This window comes from Maniola hyperantus, chromosome 25 (assembly GCF_902806685.2).
Source record: "Maniola hyperantus chromosome 25, iAphHyp1.2, whole genome shotgun sequence".
Taxonomy (NCBI): Eukaryota; Metazoa; Arthropoda; class Insecta; order Lepidoptera; family Nymphalidae; genus Maniola; species Maniola hyperantus.
In genome coordinates this window covers 2827735-2849296 of record NC_048560.1, presented here as the reverse complement: position 1 = coordinate 2849296, position 21562 = coordinate 2827735, and the positions used below count along the sequence as shown (strand labels likewise).

General features: G+C 39.6%; 1 protein-coding gene and 1 pseudogene across 2 annotated transcripts; both read left to right on the top strand.

The window, feature by feature from the left end:
* LOC117993964 (uncharacterized) overlaps nucleotides 1–21562 on the top strand; it is a 184655-nt pseudogene that overhangs the window by 57349 nt on the left and 105744 nt on the right.
* Nucleotides 6489–19858, top strand: LOC117993966 (esterase E4-like). Of its 2 annotated transcripts, none has more exons than XM_069507179.1 (4): nucleotides 6489–6538; nucleotides 15379–15510; nucleotides 16286–17577; nucleotides 19624–19858. In XM_069507179.1, the coding sequence occupies exons 3-4, from the start codon at nucleotides 16361–16363 to the stop codon at nucleotides 19811–19813; spliced, it is 1407 nt and encodes a 468-aa protein (XP_069363280.1). In that variant the 5' UTR covers nucleotides 6489–6538; nucleotides 15379–15510; nucleotides 16286–16360; the 3' UTR covers nucleotides 19814–19858. The 2 variants fall into 2 exon arrangements, with proteins under 2 accessions (XP_069363280.1, XP_069363279.1); XM_069507178.1 differs by lacking the exon at nucleotides 6489–6538 and adding an exon at nucleotides 14510–14655.

Genomic DNA, 21562 nt, shown 5'->3' with positions numbered 1-21562 from the left:
CTATCGAGAGTGATTTCCATTATATATAGTATATTTCTAAGGCTATACTAACGTAGTGCTAAACTAAACGCGTGCGCGAACTGACGTTGCCGTGCGTCGCGACTGGGAGCATATTGTGAAGCGCAGCGAAGCGACGCGCGATGCAGCGACGCTAGTGCGACATACCCAGCGGCGAGTCGCGTCGCTTCAGAATGCGTACGGCGCTCGGATAAGATACACGCGCATCGAGTTAAGTATTTAATGTATAGGCGTGATAGACCTCAAAATAAATAACGTAGTTTTAATTTTTGGCACATGACGGGCTCTTAAAAGTATATCCTCAAAATTCCCAACCCCTAGGATGTCGGCTTCCACCCTTTCCCTCTTCAATGTCGCTCATCTTGCGACGTTGTTGTTCGTACGCGATCGGGCATAGAAGTGACGCGCAAGTGACGCGAGCTGCCGCGTACTGCAGTTGTAGTGCGGTAGGTACCGTGAGCGGCCTGAAGTGACGCGCCCTGCAGTCGGACTGAAGCGACGCGCAGCGCAGCTCAGGTGCGTACAGATCTTTACTCCTTATAAATTTCGATGTACATTACTTTCTGTAGCAGTAATACCAAGTCAGCATTTAATACACTCGCAGTCGTAGCTACAAGACACTTAAGTCGTAAGTCGAGTTCGTAAATTTTAACGATGTTAATATGGCTTCCGTAATTGCTTCTCTTGCTCAGATTGTGGTAGCAATTTTCGTAGATTCATGGTAAGTGACTTCTAACTGCTGCTAAGCTGTGATAGCCTGGTGGTTAGGACGTCCGCCTCCTAATCGGAGGTCGGAAGTTCGATTTCGGGCACGCATCTCTAAATTTTCGGAGTTATGTGCGTTTTGAGTAATTAAATATCACTTGTTATAATGGCGAAGGAAAACATCGTGAGGAAACCTGCATGCCTGAGAGTTCTTTATAATGTTCTCAAGGGTGTGTAAAGTGTGGTAGACTATGGCGAAAGCCCTTCTCACTCTGAGAGGAATCCCGTGCTCTGTAGTGAGCCGGCGATGGGTTGATCATGATGATCATGATGAATCACTTCACGCGTTCAGGAAGCTTAGAGATGTATTATCGTCCAAAATTCCTCAGTGTTTAAAGACCAAAAAATTCCAAGACCGATCATCTAAATATATAAAAGGAAAAGGTGACTGACTGACTGACTGATCTATCAACGCACAGCTCAAACTACTGGACGGATCGGGCTGAAATTTGGCATGCAGATAGCTATTATGACGTAGGCATCCACTAAGAAAGGATTTTTGAAAATTCAACCCCTAAAGAGGTGAAATGAGGGTTTGAAATTTGTGAACCCTTACCTTAAGTACCTTAAACCCTGTAAATACAACGGTTCGAACTCCTAACATGTAATTTGTAAATCTAAATAGCACTGGGGCTGAAGGTCGTTCTGCCTTTGTAGTTTTGTCAAGCATCCATGGCGTGACCCATTAATAACTGCGGACGGGGTTATTGCGTCACTGTTTCCACCCTTTTGTGTTAAAATGTTATATTGCGAGCGTATAGCACCATGTATGGGGTGAAATTGGCGAACCTTATTATGGCTTACTTCTTTTTTAGGTCGGCGCGATGAGACCTATAGAGCCAACTTTGACTTGAGTTAATACAAGACAGGGTTATGTCTCTGGCATAAGTCCATCTCGTTTTAACTAAAACTTGAGTCTGAACAAAGTTTAACTACGCTCTATACGAATGTAAATACAACGGTTCGAACTCCTAACATGTAATTTGTAAATCTAAATAGCACTGGGGCTGAAGGTCGTTCTGCCTTTGTAGCTTTGTCAAGCATCCATGGCGTGACCCATTAATAACTGCGGACGGGGTTATTGCGTCACTGTTTCCACCCTTTTGTGTTAAAATGTTATATTGCGAGCGTATAGCACCATGTATGGGGTGAAATTGGCGAACATTATTATGGCTTACTTCTTTTTTAGGTCGGCGCGATGAGACCTATAGAGACAACTTGAGACTTGAGTTAAAACAAGACAGGGTTATGTCTCTGGTATAAATCTGGTATTTATTATAGCTTCCAAGTACCTAGTTCGTGTCAGGTTGAGATGGCAATCGGTTTGGGGACCGGAATCGGTGTGGAATAGTACGGGTGACGTGCGGGTGGGTGTCCTCCCGCCTCATACCCTGATTGCCATCTCGACCTGTCTAGGAGGTCCGGAGTCTAATGGCTATCACAGTTTCCGAATGTTAATAAACCGTCTCTATTCTATTCATAAAATAAGTGGATACATAAATAGATATATGTACATATACTCGTATATAGCTTCCAAGTACCTAGCTATAGTTCGCGACAGGTCGAGATGGCAATTGGTGTGGGGACGCCCCGCACACCTGCACAGCCTCCGCGCTAATCCGGTGTAGAAAAGCGCGGGTGACGAGCGGGTGTACAGGGAGTCCCCCCCGCCTCATACCCCGATTGCCATCTCGACCTGTCGCGTACTATACATCAATACGCCGTACGCATATTTCCCGTTATGTCACAACAAGCTAGCTTCTTGTCAACATCATGTACCAATTTGCATCTCAAATGAGATGTAAGTCGATCTCACCAATTTTCAAATTAATTTATCACCGGTCGATTATTTAAATTTCAAAATGACTTAGTTACTGTCACAGTCTAACTAGTATTCATTTATATATAATATCTGTCCCGGCTTTACTCACGTGTTTAGTCGACGTTAGCCCGACTAGTTTCGAACCCATCTGGGGTCTTTTTTCAAGGGAGTCACAACCGCGGCGCGTGCGGGAACTGACTGTCAGCCTTACTATAGTAAAGATAATTTTAATGTTGACATTTTGAACGGTTTTTAATTTAATTACAACTAAGTATGTAGTTTGAACCATTTAAGAGTAAATGATTGTATCGATTTCGCTTTACAAACATTTTTTCGCCACTGCCACTGTAAGCAATTTCACCCTCACCACCTGGGTGTCTGGTACTTCGACCGTCCGCTGTGCCAGATCCTTCTTTCCACGTACGTACAAACTGTGAAACCAACTCCCATCGGCGGTGTTCCCACTAGATTACAACATGGGGTTATTCAAGGGGCGGACCAACAAATTCCTGAAAGGCCGGCACGCATCGGTAATTCCTCTGGTGCTGCAAATGTTCATGGACGGCGGTAAGCACTTAACACCCAGGTGACTCGCCTGCTCGTTTGCTCGCTATCTCTATTTTAAAAAATGAGGACTAAAATCGTGCTTTTGACATGAAATTTGACACAAAAAGTTAAAATGGTGAGGAGTTAAGTTTTACGCGTTATAACGTCATATAAAAGTCAGACAAAAAGATCCTTTTATCTCGTCGACCGATTTAGATTCCTTCCACAAGCTCTCTTATCAAATGACTTACGCTCCAAAGCACGCACCTAGCGGATTCCTTACATAGGAATAAAATTCATATGATTTTACGTTCAAAGAGATTTTTGAATTTTATTTACTTACACGCCTGAAATGAAATATTCATTATTGTAATGTTAACGCATTTGGTTCTACATTTAATATAATATCTTTTATACAATTTCATATGTTTATGAGGCCCTCGGTAAATGTTCTTTAATCATTTATTCAAGTTCCAAAGTCAAAGAGTACACAGTTCTACTATATCTACCTACGTAAAATTTAGAATATATATATCGGGTCCTTGCATTTGAAATTGCATTTTTATAAAAAGAATATTAATTTTATGAAAACTGTAATTTTTTTTTAACAACTTGTTATCATTTTATAGTAGGATATATTAGATGGTACCCGTGATTTCGTCCGCGTGGATTAAGGTTTTAAAAATGCCGTGGAAACTGTTTGATTTTCCGGGGTAATTATCCCGCGCGTTGCGCCGCACTCCGCGTTTGCCATCTGCATGAGTGTGAGTGCTACATCCACACACAGTACACGAGCGCGTGGAACAATACCTGCGCGAGCTCGCACTCGCAAGCGCAACCGACGCGACAGACGACGCATAAAATATGTCGGACGACATTACGAAAGCTTCACTAAAAATTCTCGAGCGAAGCCGAAAACAAAACCTAGTATTTACACATTTTTCATTTATATAAGAGTTCCTTAGATAATTTATTCATTAATTCCCTCAAACTCAAATATCTCGCACATATTGGCTTTCTTTACATAAAAGTAGAATATATGAGATTAGATTTTCCCTTCGGAGGGAATAAATTAATTTGATTAAAAACGTTACGGTTTCAATATTTTCTTTCTAAACTCCACTTAAATGAAAGTTTTTTCTGCTATTCCACATTTATCGAAACGTACAAACGGCCTTTTAATCAAAATACTTCTTTTTGAGCGACTGAATGGTACACTGGGTGACCGATCAATTGACAAAAAACAAATGATAAAGTTTCATTTCCCAAAAAAATTTTGCCAAAATTATGAATCGTTTTATGATCGTTATAAAACTTATGTTTCTACAAATAATTCACTTGATAAAACAAATTACCAGACAAATTGTTATTTCATAAAATATCATTTGACAAACAATTGATTTCTTTAATCGTGTTAATTAGTAAAACAACATATCGCACTTTTTTTTTGATAAAATGAATTGTTTGATAAAATGAACTGTTTGATAAATACTTTAAGAATTCACCAAATCTTTTATATGTCGACCGGGCCAACGGAAGAGACCGCTTACTATAATGGGGGGTCTCTTTCCACCCAGAAAAAAGGAGCTCCGTCGACGGGCCCCGGTCGACGAGAAGAGACCACCACTATGGTGGGGGGTCTCTCTCATCCCCCCCGCTCCCACCATCAAGAGCGAGCGAAGCGAGCTCGGAACTTGGGGCACTCCGACTCGGAACGGTTAGGTTAGAAGGGGATGGCGGGGTCTATAAGACCCCGCCATCCCCTTCGTGGGTTATTTCTTTTTTTACCACCCAGAAAAAAGGAGCCCCGCGAAGCGGGGCTCCGTCGACGGGCCCCGGTCTTGCCTAATAGGGGTTTGCATATGTATGCAAAACAGACATTTTGTGTGTTTTTTGTTAATTAGTTACCTATTTTATCAAATAATAAATTTATCATCTATTATTTTGTAAAATCGCGAATTTGAAAAACAAATTATTTGGTGAAATAATAAATTTTTAATGATATTTTAACATTCAGCAAATTTGTAAAGTAAAACATTTGTGAATAGAATATTTGTCAAATGATCTTTTGTAAAATGATATGTTTGCGGTATACGACGTTTGTGATTTGATTAGTTTTTCAAAAGTTTTTGGTGAACTGATAATTTGTCATACGTTTTTTGTCATTCATTAGTGAACCTGTACACTGGTACACATGAAATGCCTTTAAAATTGGAAACCGGTCAAGTGCGTTTTAGAAGTTAGAATGGCATAAGGTAAGGTTTCATAGTCAAGATCATCACCATCATCATCATCAACCGATAGACGTCCACTGCTGGACACTGTAGGGATTTCCACACGCCACGGTCTTGCGTCGCCTGAATCCAGCGGCTCCCTGCGACTCGTCTGATGTCGTCCGTCCACCTAGTGGAGGGTCTTCCGACACTGCGTCTTTCGGTGCGAGGTCACCATTCCAGGACCTTGGAACCCCAACGTCTATCGGTTTTACGAACTATGTGCCCTGCCCATTGCCACTTCAGCTTCGCAACCCGCCGAGTGACTCTGAGCTTTCTTATGAGATCTTCACGTATAATCGAAACATAATGACGAAATTCCTCTCATATCGAACACTATTCGCCCCGTATTCACGTCACTCAGGTTTTCATCCCCAAATTGATTCCCCCTCATACAACAATAGGGCAATTTCAGGGCTGAATGTCGGAGAAAATTGAAGAGATTGTTCATATACTTTCGTGTACGAATACAAACATTCTGAGGTAATATTTTGTTTAGTATTTACTCTGTACAGTAAATACTTTACGTTCGCGGTATTCGTATTTCTAAGGATGTACAAAAATGGGTGCTGTGTAGACTTAATTCACCGGGGTTAATTCACCTAGGTGAATTAACGTGACCCCGCAAAGGAGGTCCGGGAACTCCAGACCCTCCGATTAGGAGACCGAAGTCTCAACTACTAAACTATCACCTCAAGTCCCTGTTACTATCGCGATTTTTAAGTAGATTTATTTTAAACATTTTGAACTCGTTGAGAAACATCTAAATTTATAAAAGGAAAAGGTGACTGACTGACTGACTGATCTATCAAGGCACAGCTCAAACTTCTGGACGGATCAGGCTGAAAGGCAGATAGCTATTATGACGTAGGCATCCGCTAAGAAACAATTTTTGAAAATCCAACCCCTAAGGGGGTGAAATAGAGGTTTGCAATTTGTATAGTCCACGCGGATGAAGTCGCGAGCATAAGCTAGTCTTAAATTAGTTTTGTTATTTGAAATAACTTCTGGGAGTAAGTTATAAGTTTTGCAGTTTTATTTATAAAACCATACTTCTTTTTTCAGGTAATAACGTTTCGTTGCACCTGCATGATTATCAGAACACCTGTCATTGGTAAGAAAACTTAAATTTATGTATGAAAAATGTTCCTTTTTGCTTCTCTATACAAACTATTACGCAGTTTTTTTTAATTTTTTTTTATTATATATATCTAAGTCAAATATGAATTTACCTTTCCATTATCTATTTCCGACCACAGTAAATATTTATATGTACTTAGTTGTATTTTAAAAGGTATTACCCTTGACTTTGACAGTAGTTTCCTCGTAAGATGAAGAACGTATTGAAAAAAAAATGTTAGTTGAAATAGTATGCCCTTACGCTCGGCTTGGAGCTGCCCACAGAGAAATCAACCTCAAGAGTACGCACATGCAAGGTTTTGCATGGAAACAAAATCGTAAAATGTTGGTGGGGGACAGGGGAGAATGCTTTGTTGACTTGTGGTGTTTGGTGGATTCAAAAGTCACGTAATCAAGACAATGTGTGAAATGAGGGTACCTAACGGGCGTGGGGCGACTTTTATGCTAAGCAACTGCCTTAAGCTTGACGATCGCGGGTGTCCGGCTATTAGGCGTCCATAGGCAGTGGCGTGCAGTCATAGAGGCATAAATGCACTGCTTACCCCAGTTGAATAGCTCAATGCATATTTTTCTTAATGACCTGCCAGTAAACAGGCTCTTACTTAACTAGTGCCTACCCTGGCTTCAAACCTTGTGCACGCCACTGTCCATAGGTGGTGGTCTGTGGAGCTTCCTGAGAAATCTTAGGTCTTAAGGTTCGTACGCACCTGAGCGGCGCGGCGCGGCGCTTCAGTGAGCTTCACGTCGCGGCACAGAGCTTCAAAATATCATTTCTATCATTTTGTATGGCGCATATCGCACTAGAGCGGCGCGGCGCGGCGCTTCACCGCGCGTTGCCGCGCGGCACGGCTGGAGAGAATATTTTGAAGCGCACTGAAGCGACGCGCAGTGCAGTGACGCTAGTGCGACATACCCAGCGGCGCGGCGCGGCGCTTCAGTATGCGTACGTCGCTCGAATAAGATACACGCGCATCTTGTTAGGTATTTAAAGTACAGGCAAGAATCGGCAAGATAGACCTCAAAATAAATAACGTAGGTTTAATTTTTGACACATGACGTGTTCCTCATGCTCTTAGAAGTATATCCTCAAAGGTCCCAACCCCTAGGATGTCGGCTTCCCCCCTTCCCAGTGTCTAAATGTATAAATGTCTCTCCGAGCGTTATGAGAAAACATCAATGGTAAAAATAATCCTGATTAAATAACTATAATATATTATGTACATATTATACCTACCTACTTCATCTAGGTAGAATTAATAGTTTCGGAAATATGCCTACCTATTGTTGTACTTGTATTTATATTATACTAGCTTATGCCCGCGACGTCGTCCGCGTGGACTACACAAATCTCGAACCCCTATTTTACCCCCTTAGGGGTTGAATTTTCATAAATCCCTTTTTAGCGGATGTCTACGTCATATTAGCTAGTTAGCTAGCCAGCATGCCAAATTTCAGCCCGATCCGTCAAGTAGTTTGAGCTGTGCGTTGATAGATCAGTCAGTCAGTCACCTTTTTCTTTTATATAGGTATTTAGATATAATATGTACCTGTGTTTACCTGCCTATTTTATATATTCTATTGCACATAAAACAAAGACATTTTGCGAAAATGCTTTTTCTAATGTAATTTCCACAGAACCTAAGGGACTAGCTGATGCCCGCAACTTCGTTCGCGTAGATGTAGGTTTTTTAAAAATCCCGTGGAAACTTTTTGATTTTCGGGATAAAACTAGCCTATGTGTAGGTACACATAGGCTACTTTTATCCTACAGGGTATAATCTATCTCAGGTATATAGGTACTAGTAGGTAATTCCCGGAAATGTGCTCACCTATAGAAAAATCTAAATCCACGCGGACGAAGTCGCAGGCATCATCTAGTTGCATTTTTTTTTAGATTTTTAATCCCGTGTGAACTCTTTGATTTTCCGGGATAAAAAGTTGCCTACCTCTGGTGCAAACTTCATATAAATGGGCCTTTAACAATCCTGTGGAAATTCTTTCATTTTCCAGGATAAAAAGTAGCCTGTCCTTCCCCGGGATGTAATTCAACTTTGTACCAAATTTCATCAAATTCGGTTAAGCTGTTGAGCCGTGAAAAGCTAGTAGATAGACAGACAAATACACTTTTGCGTTGATAATAATATAAGTATGGATATGCATAAATATTTTTTTATAATTTCCATAAAAACTATCATCATCTTCATCATCATCAACCGATAGATATGTCCACTGCTGGACATAGGTTTCTTGTAGGATTATATTACCGACCTGTGTGGTATACCTATTGTTTCTAATGTAATTTCCACAAAAACTATTAGGCAATAGCATATAGAATTTTGTCTTCGACATTCTGAAGTAAATGTGAAATGGTACAGAGTCATTAAGAAGGCGAGGAAACAAAATGTGATATCCTTCTTGATAGCGTGACTTTGGTATGTCAGCAATCCATTTCTTCTTCTTTTTTAGGGTTCCGTACCTCAAAAGGAAAAACGGAACTCTTATAGGATCACTTTGTTGTCTGTCTGTCTGTCTGTCTGTCTGTCTGTCTGTCTGTCTGTCTGTCCGTCTGTCTGTCAAGAAACCTACAGGGTACTTCCCGTTGACCTAGAATCATGAAATTTGGCAGGTAGGTAGATCTTATAGCTGACATTTGGGGAAAAATCTGAAAACCGTGAATTTAGGGTTAGATCACACAAAAAAAATTAAATTGTGGTCATGAACTAATAATTAGTATTTTCAACTTTCGAAGTGAGTGACTATACCAAGTGGGGTATCATATGAAAGGTCTTCACCTGTACATTCTAAAACAGATTTTTATTTATTTTTATGCATCATAGTTTTTGAATTATCGAAATCATACGACTGTAGTACGGAACCCTCATTGCGCGAGCCTGACTCGCACTTGGCCGGTTTTTTCTCTTCGATAATTCGTTCTTCTTCTGCACAACAAAGAAATAATAATCAAATCCTCTTCACTGTCGCTCATCTTGCGACGTTGTTGCTCGTACGCGAACGGGTGTAGAAGTGACGCGCAAGTGACGCGAGCTGCCGCGTACTGAAGTTGTAGTGCGGTAGGCACCGTCGAGCGGCCTGAGGTGACGCGTTCTGCAGTCGGACTGAAGCGCCGCGCCGCGCCGCTCAGGTGCGTACGAACCTTAATCATCAGTGAAGTAGAGTGTAGGTGTCAAACTTTGTTTGAATCATAAATGTATGAACAAGTTCTCTTTATACGAATACCTATTAAGTTACATTCAAGTAAGTTTTAGCTACTCAAAGGTAAGGCTTTATCACGCACCTACAAGAGGTAGCTTACGTAATTATTCAGTCCCAAAATAATTTCCCAACTTAGCAACTTAAGAACTAAGACTTTGATCCCACAGTGAGAGGTCTAGTAAGAATTTTGGGACCCGCGTTCAGCTTTGCAATGGCTTATATTCGAACACTAAATTAATCCATACAGTATAGTATGGATTAATTATAAATGCGAAAATGTCTGTCTGTCTGTCTGCTAGCCAAACCTAGTTCGCTAGTACAGGATAAACCGCTGGGTCCGCAAAACTCCAGATTTTATCTAAAGGTTCTTCCTAAAACATGAATCTCCGGTAAGATTTACAAAAGTTCTGAGGGTCTCTTATTGAGATTGAATTTTCAGTAGTGAACGCGTAACGCAGAACTCTGAGTTCTAGACCCTTCGGTGTACGATTAACACGTAACAAGGCCGACCTCTTAATTTACTTAAGGCTTAGAACGTCATGTCTGTCTAAAACTCTAAACCAACTGAGGTAGTGAATTACGAATTGCAAACTCAAACAGGCCTGAAGGCCTGTAACTAATTAAATTTGGACGACTTAAATGTCAATGGTGCTTAGTTTTCACAAGTTCGCTAAATAATGATGTTCGCACATTACGGCTAAGCCGCAAGGATCTCAACACTCGCACGTTTTTATTTTTTTTATCTAAATATACAGGCTGTAAGGGATAAGAACATGAGTGCCAAATCGACTATACTCTCATTTATTTTATTTATTTATTGACACTTTATTGCACACAACACAAAGTAAACATTGAAAAAACACAATACAGGATCTTATTCTAATAAGATGTAGCATGCAAAGGCGGCCTTATCGCTAAAGCGATCTCTTCCAGGCAACCTTATCAATCATCATCTCATGTACTTAGGTGGGTACTATATTGGGAATATGCTAGGGAAAAGAAAAGAATATTTTTCGAGAGTCAATTTTAAGAAAGGACAAGCTATATACAGTAGAAGGTGAAAAATTAAGCTACCTATAGTGTACCTATAGTATAGTAATAACCTATATAGTTATATTTAGTCTTTAGAGGGGCAATATTTGCTTGGAGTTAATTACACGAGCTTTTGTCGCTGAAGGATACTTCAATAGAATAAAGCTCCCCCTCGACACCCCCAGATTGCGGTCAACGTCCGTGCCGGGTATCTTCTGTAGTTATGCTTCAGGCTATAATAAACTATTGCTAAATGTATCGGAAATATACTGCAAAGGAGAAAATAATGACCTCTTTGATAATCAATTTGGGGATAAGAACATGAGTGCCAAATCGACTATACTCTCATGTACTTAGGTGGGTACTATATTGGGAACATGCTAGGGAAAAGAAAAGAATATCTTCCGAGAGTCAATTTTAAGAAAAGACAAGCTTTATACAGTAGAAGGTGAAAAATTAAGCTACCTAACGTTATATTTAGTCTTTGGAGGGGCAATATTTGCTTGGAGTTAATTACACGAGCTTTTGTCGCTGAAGGATACTTCAATAGAATAAAGCTCCCCCTCGACACCCCCAGATTGCGGTCAACCTACGTGCCGGGTATCTTTTGTTGTTATGCTTCAGGCTATAAACTATTGGTAAATGTACCGGAAATATACTGGGAAAGAGAAAATAATGACCTCTTGGAGAATCAATTTGGGGATAAAAACATGACGTGTAACTCATGTATCATCATCGTTATGATCAACCTATTGCCGGCCTACTACTGAGCACGGGTCTCTTCTCCAAATGAGAAGGTTTTAGGCCATAGTCCGCCGCGCTGGCTAAGTGAAAGGAGTTGAAGGAAAGATTTTTTTTTTAATTTGTAATTGATAAACTCTGATACAACTGATATGATTTTAATAATTCTTTCATCATTAGACTTTATCTAGAAGTCACATCAGTACCCTTATTATCCCTACCCTTATTATAAATGCAAAAGTGTGTTTGTTTGTTGGTTTATTGGTTTGTTAGTTTATTGGTTTGTTGGTTTGTCCTTCAATCACGTCGCAACGGAGCAACGGATTGACGTGATTTTTTGCATGGGTATAGACAAAGACCTGGAGAGAGACATATAGATTTAATCCCGGAAAATCAAAGAGTTCTCACGGGATTTTTTAAAACATAAATCCACGCGTAGGCCATAAGTAGGCTATAAATAATTACACAATGGCCCCGATTCTCTAGTCTCTCTCTAAACTAAATGTGGAGTATCTGCATCCTTTTCTTTTTACTAATGGTTAAAAAGGAACGGAACATGACTTTCACATTTAAAGACTCTAAATTTTAGTGCACAATACAAATTTAAACATTAGGTTCGCGACTGCGCGCTAAAATCACGGGTTTTACCATCTAAAAATTAAATTTAGAACTGTCAAACTGTGTCTGTCCTTTTCATATTACATTAGTAAGAAGAGCATGCGAATACTCTAAAATTAGGTTGTGCTCAGAATCAGTGCCATTAATATGTACTGTGGACCTAATCGCGGCAAATCACTGTCTGACTGACTGACTGACTGACTGACTGACTGACTGACTGACTGACTTATATATCGACGCACAGCCTAAACCGCTGTCCTCGAGACATGAAATTTGGAGGGTGTGTTCTTTGTAAAGAATAGGTGTCCACTAAGAAAGGATTTTTCAAAATTCTACCCCTAAATGGCTTAAATGGGGGTTTGAAATTGTATAGTCCACGCAGACGGAGTCGCGAGCATAAGCTAGTCTAAATATATAAAAGGAAAAGGTGACTGACTGACTGACTGATTGATCTATCAACGCACAGCTCAAACTACTGGACGGATCGGGATGAAATTTGGCATGCAGATAGCTATTATGACGTAGGCATCCGCTAAGAAAGGATTTCCGAAAATTCTACCCTCAAAGGGGTGAAATAGCGGTTTGAAGTTTCTCTAGTCCACGCGAACGAAGTCGCGAGCATAAGCTAGTAAATATATAAAAGGAAAAGGTGGCTGACTGCCTGACTGATCTATCAACGCACAGCTCAAACTACTGGACGGAAAGGATTTTCAAAAATTCAATCCCTAAGGGGGTAAAATAGGGGTTTGAAATTTGTGTAGTTCACGCGGACAAAGTTGCGTTAGTAAGCTAATAGGTATTGTAAAATTCGATATGATAGGTAATGTAAAAAAACGTGTATTAAATTTAATTTAAAACCTTGATCGTACCATATTTTACTAAATAAATATTAACTTTACTTTAAGATATGACTAACGCACGTATATCCATCCATACTTAATATTATAAATGCGAAAGTGTGTCTGTCTGTCTGTCTGGATGTTTGGACGTTTGGATGTTTATTACTCAATCACGCAAAAGTGGCTGAACGGATTTGGATGAAATTTTGAATGGAGTTAGATTATACCCTGGATTAACACATAGCCTACTTTTAATCCCGGAAAATCAAAGAGTTCGCGTGGGATTTTGAAAAACGTAAAACCACGCGGACGAAGTCGCAGGCATCAGCTAGTAATATTATAAATGCGAAAGTGTTTGTTTATTGGTTTGTCCTTCAATCACGCCGCGACGGAGGAACGGATCGACTTGATTATTTGGATGGACATAGTTAAAGACAAGATGGCTATTATGACGTAGGCATCCGCTAAGAAAGGATTTTTGAAAATGCAACCCCTAAGGGGGTGAAATAGGGGTTTGAAATTTGTGTAGTCCACGCGAATGAAGTCGCGAGCATAAGCTAGTTAGAATATAAATCTACTCTAAATATTGGCAATTAATTACGTAATATATCTCTCCTTTATAATGGAAATAAGGTAGATCAATGTAAATAATAAAAACCGTCCAAGTGCGAGTCCGACTCGCGCACCGAAGGTTCCGTACTGCAATCGTATTTTTTCGACATTTTGCACGATAAATTAAAAACTATTATGTATATATAAATAAATAAAAATCTGTTTTAGAATGTAAGTACAGGTAAAAAAGTCCTTTCATATGATACCCCACTTGGTACAGTTTAAATACTAATTTTTTACAATTGTAAATACTATTTTTTGTTCATGAATACATTTTTTGTGATATAACCACAAATTCACGGTTTGCGGATAATTTTTTTTTAAATCCAGATACAAGTTAGCCCTTGACTGCGATCTCACCTGATGGTAAATGACGATGCAGTCTAAGGTGGGAGCGGGCTAACCTGGAAGGAGTATGGCAGTTTTTATCAAACCCATACACCTTTGGTTTCTACACGGCATCGTACCGGAACGCTAAATCGCTTGGCGGCACGGCTTTGCCGGTAGGGTGGTAACCAGCCACGGCCGAGGCCTCCCACCAGACCAGACCAGAAATTTAGAAATTATAAAATTCCAAATCCCTGCCAGGAATCGAACCCGGGACCTCCCACTAATAAGACCACAGCGCTTACCACTGCGCCAGGGAGGTCGTTATTCCTTTACTTGTGCTATATGACCTACCTAGCTACCAAATTTCATGATTCTAGGTCTACGGGAAGGAAATACCTACGTCGTGTATAATGGAAATCACTCACGGGGAAGTAAGTACCCTATAGGATTTCTTGACAGACACGACGGACAGACAGTCAGACAGACAAACAGACATACAACAAAATGATCACCTAATAAGGGTTCCTTTTTTCCTTTTCAGGTACGGAACCCTAAAAAGTGTTATAATATTAATTATGAGTCTCACGTTCGTAGCCAGTTTTCGATGGCTTCCGTAGGAATGATGTTGAATTTAAAGTATAATAAAAGTAGTTTTTTATTCTTTATATTGCTACAAATATCTGTGATATTTTGTGAAGATGGTCAAGTAAGTTAGTTTAAGGGTCTATAGAGCGCACTCTGACTTAGCTTAGACTTAAGATAGAGTTAAAACGAGACAGAGCGATATATCTCACATAAATCTGTCTCGTTTTAGCTCAATCTTAAGTCTGAGCAAAGTCAAAGTGCGCTCTATAGATCTAAGCCTAAAATATAAATGAACTAGAGGATGCCGCGACTTCGTCCGCGTGGGTTTCGTTTTTAAAAATCCCGTGGGAACTCTTTGTTTTTCCGTGATAAAAAGTAGCCTATGTCCTTCCCCGGGGTGCAAGCTATTTCTGTACCAAATTTCGTCAAAATCGGTTGAACGGTTGAGCCGTGAAAAGCTAGCAGACAGACAGACGGACAGACAGACAGATAGACACACTTTCGCATTTATAATATTAGTATGGATAGTATGGATTTAGTCGGGAACACAAATCATTAAATTTTTTGTGATGTATGGTTACATCGGAAAAAATCGGAAAAGAAAAATCGGAAAACCGTGAATTTGACTACAAATTCACGGTTTTCCGATTTTTCTTTTACTTGTGCTATAAAATATTGGTAGCTGCCTTTCATGATTCAACGGGAAGTACCCTATAGGTTTTATTCCCCCTAATTGATAGACACGACAGACGGACAAGAAAGTGATCCTATAAGGGTTCTTTTTTCTTTTTGAGGTACGGCACCCTAACTTTTTAGAGTTTATCATTAGGGAAATTGATTTCAGAATGATCCAATAGTGAATGTAAAGGAAGGTCAGCTAAGGGGAACAATTTACAACCTTGTCGATGGCTCTACGTGCTATTCGTTTAGAGGAGTGCCATTCGCTCAGTCACCCGTTGGAGATCTTCGGTTTAAGGCAAGAAAATATTAATTTGATCATTCCTAAAATTGTCTAAGATACTGCTTATACGTAGTAAGCCTACGTAGTACGTACTAGGGTTAACCATAAATATTGTAAAGTATTGCTGTTAGCACTCACGTACACGCTCACTAGCACACACAGCAACACTCACACACACACAAACAGACACACACGCATACACACAAATTTCAACGCTGTTCAAATTATATGCAGTTTCTATTCTGAGCTAGTATTGTAGGATATGTTATCTATTTGTAGGTAGTGTCTTCGGATTCTAGTCTTCGAACAGTGCGTGTTGCCAGAGATGACATGGATCCGAGACATGGTCGCTAACTATGGACTTCATAAGAAAGCTCAGAGTCACTCAGCGGGCGATGGAGAGAGCTATGCTTGGATTTTCTCTACGTGATCAAATCAGAAATGAGGAGATCCGTAGGAGAACTATAGTAACCGACATAGCACAATGGGTTGCGAAGCTGAAGTGGCTATGGGCAGGGCGCATAGTTCGTAAAACCGATAGACGTTGGGGTTCCAAGGTGCTGGAATGGCGACCTCGCACCGGAAGACGTAGTGTTGGAAGACCCCCAGAGAAGAAGAGGTGGATGGACGACATCAGACGAGTCGCAGGGAGCCACTGGATGCAGGCGGCGCAAGACCGTGGCGTGTGGAAGTCCCTATAAAAGACCTATGTCCAGCAGTGGACGTCTATCGATTGATGATGATGATGATGACGATTTTAAATTAATGTAATAAAGACTTATATTCACAGGCGCCTCTACCACCATTACCATGGGAAGGAGTGCGTGATGCGAAAAACTTTGGACCTATTTGCACACAATTTAACATGACCTATCAAGGCGAGGAAGATTGCCTGTTCGTTAGCATTTACACGAAGTCATTGCGATCGGATGCAAAGTCTCCTGTAATAGTAAACATTCATGGAGGATCGTATTATGAGGGATCGGGAGATTTCTTTCTACCCGACTTTCTTATGCTGCATGGAGATATTGTTTTCGTTACGTTGAACTACAGGCTCGATATGATAGGCTTCCTTTCACTGGAAACTCCTGAGGTGCCTGGAAATGCTGGTATGAAAGACCAAGTGGCTGCGCTGCGGTGGATTATGGACAATATTGCCCAATTCGGGGGCGACCCAAACAGTGTTACGCTTGTTGGTGAAAGTTCTGGAGCATCTTCCGTCACATATCACATGTTCTCGCCGATGTCGACGGGTCTTTTCCACAGAGTTATTGCGGAAAGTGGCGTTTGTATCCACGATTGGGCGATAGCTAGGGATATGAAAGCAAGGGCTTTTCGAGCGGGAAAGATTTTAGGCACCGATACCACCGACGTTGGCGAATTACTTAATTTCTTTAAAGGCGTAACCGCGGACTTTCTTACAAATCTTACTATTGCCACGTCAACACTGGATGAACAGTTGAGAGGATTTCCAGTACAATTCATTCCGACTGTTGAAAATAAATTCCCAAATGTCGAGGCGTTTATAACTGAAGATCCAGTAAAAATGCTTGCTGAAGGCAATGTGATCAACAAAGTGCCTCTAATGCTTGGATATAATTCCGCAGAAGGATTGTATAATTTGCAAGATAACCTTGCAAAATTGGACATTTTTAATAATGAACCCTCTTATTATGTGCCTAGAGAAGTCGCTGAAAAGATTTCCAAAAAAAAATTGAAGAAGTTCGGTGCAAGAATAAAGAAATTTTACTTTGGAGACAAAAACATTACAACAGACGATATGAATACCTTGGCTGAGTTGCTCACTGATACGGATTTCTCGTATAACACACATAGATTTGCTCATTTGTACACGAAGCTATTGGTACCAACGTATTTGTACAGGTTTGACACGGTAACGGATTTGAATATCGTTAAGATCGTTTTATTGGGGCTCGCCGATTTGAATGGTGTGAGCCATGGTGATGATCTTTGGTACTTGTTCTATAATTGGTTAAACGAACAGCAATATAAGGGAGACGCAAATTTGAGAGACATCGTGTTCAGAGTAACTAAGTTATGGGTCGACTTTGCCAAAACTGGGTAAGTTTGTCTTTAGTTCGTCATCTAAGATTTTATAAAATACTTGATGATGTTCGCGTGGATTTAAGTTTTTAAAATTTGCGTGGGAACTCTTTGATTTTCCGGGATAAAATGTCATATATGTCCTTCCCCGGGATGTAAGCTGACTCTGTACCTAATGTCATCGGTTAAACTGTTGGGCCGTGAAAGCTAACAGACAGACAGACAAACACATAGACAGAAAGACAGGCAGACACACTTTCGTATTTGTAATATTAGTATGGATTTATAGATACTAGCTGTAATAAAACTAATAATCTGTCAATACGTCCGACAACTTCGTCCGCGTGGACTACACAAATTTCAACCCCTATTTCACCCCCTTAGGGGTTGAATTTTCAAAAATCCGTTCTTAGCGGATGCCTACGTCATAATAGCTACCTACATGCCAAATTTCAGCCCGATCCGTCCATGAGCTGTGCGTTGATAGATCAGTCAGTCAGTCGCCTTTTCCTGTTATATATTTAGACTAGATTATGCCCGCGACTTCGTCCGCGTAGACTACACAAATTTTAAACCTCTATTTTACACCCTTAGGTTTGATCTTTAACTATGAGATTTTAACATGAGCTTAATAAAATATGTCATACTGCTAATTGCAAAAATATTAACTACAAAAATTCTTTATAGACACTTCAAAACTGACAGGCTTTCATACATTCTTCAAAACCCCTATTTTACCCCTTTAGGGGTTGCATTTTGAAGAATCCTTTCTTAGCGGACGCCTACGTTATAATAGCTATCTGCATGCCGAATTTCAGCGTGATCCGTCCAGTAGTTTGAGCTGTGCGTTGATAGATCAGTCAGTCACCTTTTCCTTTTATATACAGGGTTACAGGAAAATAGGACACGATCCCGTTAAGGGGTTATAGTACAGGACATTAGCTATCAAACCCCTAAAGTGCTTATGCAAAAGTATATCGTTTTGGAGTTATTTATTTTTTATTTTTTTCTATGTAAAGGGGTGTGTGCCACTTTAAAAATTTGTAAAAAAAAGAAACAATGTATTTCATCAGATTTTTTTTTATTTCTTGCTAGTAAATATCCTTGTTAATAATAAACAGTTATAAAACAAGAAAAATCTTCAAGCATTTTTAAATTACAGCCAAAAAACTGTACAAGTTTTCGATTTTTAAATTTAATTCTTTGAATAACTTGCAAATTTTCTGTAATAATTACTATGACACTTATCCTGCGGATTATTTTATAAATATCTATGTATTGTTAGCTATTTATTAGTACTTAAAAATTACAGGAAAAGTCACAAAATCAAGAAAAAATTACACAACAAAGAGACCAGGTAGAAAATTCTAACAAATGGTATTGTCAAAGAATTAAATCAGGATCAATGTAAAAACGACTTTAATGCAAAATGGTTGAAGATTATTTTTCAATGAGGTCAAAAGGCAAAATAAAATCAGTCAAGTGCGAGTCAGGTCGCGCCCGAAGGGTTCCGTACCATCGTACTAGAAAAGTTATGGTTTTAGGCCAGAGTAAAACCATAACGTTATTAGAATTAATTTTATTAATTACTCGTATTTGTTCAGCCTGCCGGCACCACTTGGATGAGATTTCTGAAAATCTTTTTTCATTTTCTAACCGACTTTAAAACAGAAGGAGGTTCTCAATTCGTTGGAATCTTTTTTTTTAATGTATGTATGTTCCCGATTACTAATGATACGACGATAAAAACTTCAACTCTCTACCTGTTAACGAGATACAGCCCGCTGATAGACAGACGGACGGACGGAAGGCCGGACGGACAGCGGAGGCTTAGTAATAGGCATCCTTCGGGTACAGAACCCTAGAGAAAAATAGGCTAAATCTTATAGTTTCTTTCAGTCTATTTGTCACTTTTATTTCATTTTTTATATTTGTACCATAAACATTTACATTAAAGAGAAAAAGAGAGTAAAAGTGGACGGGGAAGCACTTATCTTCATGAGAGATCTCTACTAGTGTACAAGTTTTACTAGAAAACCCAAAAAAATATGTATTCTTTTTCAGAAATCCAACACCTGACAACAGTTTAGGAGCAATTTGGAAGCCATATACAATCAAACGAAAAGAGTATTTCAAAATTGATAAAACTTTTGCGTTGAGCCACAAGGCCGACGACAGGAGGATCCATTTTTGGAATAAACTCTATCAAGAAGCCGGTCTTCCACACATTTCTGGCACAAGTTGGGCAGATTAAAATTAATAATTTTAATGTTTTTATTCAAAGGATTTATAAAGGATTCTTTCATTATTCGTTTATTTTTTTCTAGTTTCCTGAATAGAGTTTTGAATTGAGGGGTTATAAATGGATACCTAATACATAAAAGTTTACGATATATTTATTGCAAATAAAACATCTGACTGACTCTAGAGGTCAACGAACATTCCGTAAGTAGGCCATACAAAATGAGGCAAATGGTTATTGGTATTTGATTGTGTTTAGGTAGTATATCAATAACGCTAAGTTTTTGCTAGCGTTATGGTTACACCCTGTATATACATCCATAACGGAATAGCTACACATATATGTATAGTCCACGACAGGTTGAGATGGCAATCGGGGTATGAGGCGGGGGGACGCCCCGCACACCCGCACATCACCCGAGCTTGGATTAGCGCGGGGGCTGTGCGGGTGTGCGGCGTCCCCACCCCGATTGCCATTTCGACCTGTCGCGTACTATAAATCCAGATACGAGTGGCTACGGCATATCAGAATGGCTACGGATATACACAGAATGTAACTCGTAGAGGTTCATGCTACGCTGCAGTTAATATTAGAATATCGTTCATGTTAACGTAGCATGAATATTGTGTAGTACAAGGAACATGTTCGGGAAACATGTCCGCTTAATAATGTACATTTTGAATATGTATGACTACGGTATTTCTGTTTAAAATGCAGTGTAGAAGAGGAGCCCACATCGGGAACTTTTGGAGCAAGACATTCATAAAAGAAATTCTTAGACAAACTGCAAAAAGTATGCAAGCATTTTGTAAAAAAAAACCCGGCCAATTGCGAGTCAGGCTCGCGCAACGAGGGTTCCGTACTACAGTCGTATTTATTCGTCATTTTGCACGATAATTCAAAAACTATGATGCATAAAAATAAATAATAATCTGTTTTAGAATAATCAAGTGAAGCCCTAGCTTTCATATGATTACACACTTGATATAGTTGTCTTAGTTCGAAAAAGTGAAAATACTAATTTTTAGTTCATGACCACAATTAAATTTTTTTTGTGTGATGTAACTTCAAATTCACGGTTTTCAGATTTTCCCCCGAATGTCAGCTATAAGACCTACCTACCTGCCATTTCACGATTCTAGGTCAACGGGAAGTACCCTGTATGTTTCTTGACAGACCGGCAGACAGACAGACAGACAATCAACAAAGTGATCCAATTAGAGTTCCGTTTTTCCTTTTGAGGTACGGAATACATTGAGAGAAATATTATGTAATGTAGCACAAAAGAGTGAGCAGTACGAAAGTTAGATTTATGTTCCACAAAACAATCCGTGAGAGATTTCTCCTCCGCTCAAATAAAGACCTAAGAGCTTTGGAGAGGTGTTTGATTAAAATTGATTGTCTCTGCATTGTTGCTTTTACTCTAAACAGATCTGCTCATTCTTTGTTACTTACCGACCCTGGCAAGAAAAAATGGAGTGTATATAGGTAGTGTATACGTGTAGGCATATTTTAGGCAAGCGTGTATTATCTTTAGGCTGCATCACCACTTGCCAGAAGGTGTGATTGCAGTCGGAATCCTTCACCGCTAAAGCAAATGATATTTAATTACTTAAAACGCACATATCTCCGAAAAGTTAGAGGCGAGGAGGTTAGGAGATACGTCATATATGGTTAATCAAATAAGTACCTCATAATTTGCGCGTTGGGCTCTTAGTCTATAGATTTTCATGCTGATATATTGAGGCGGTTCAAAAATGA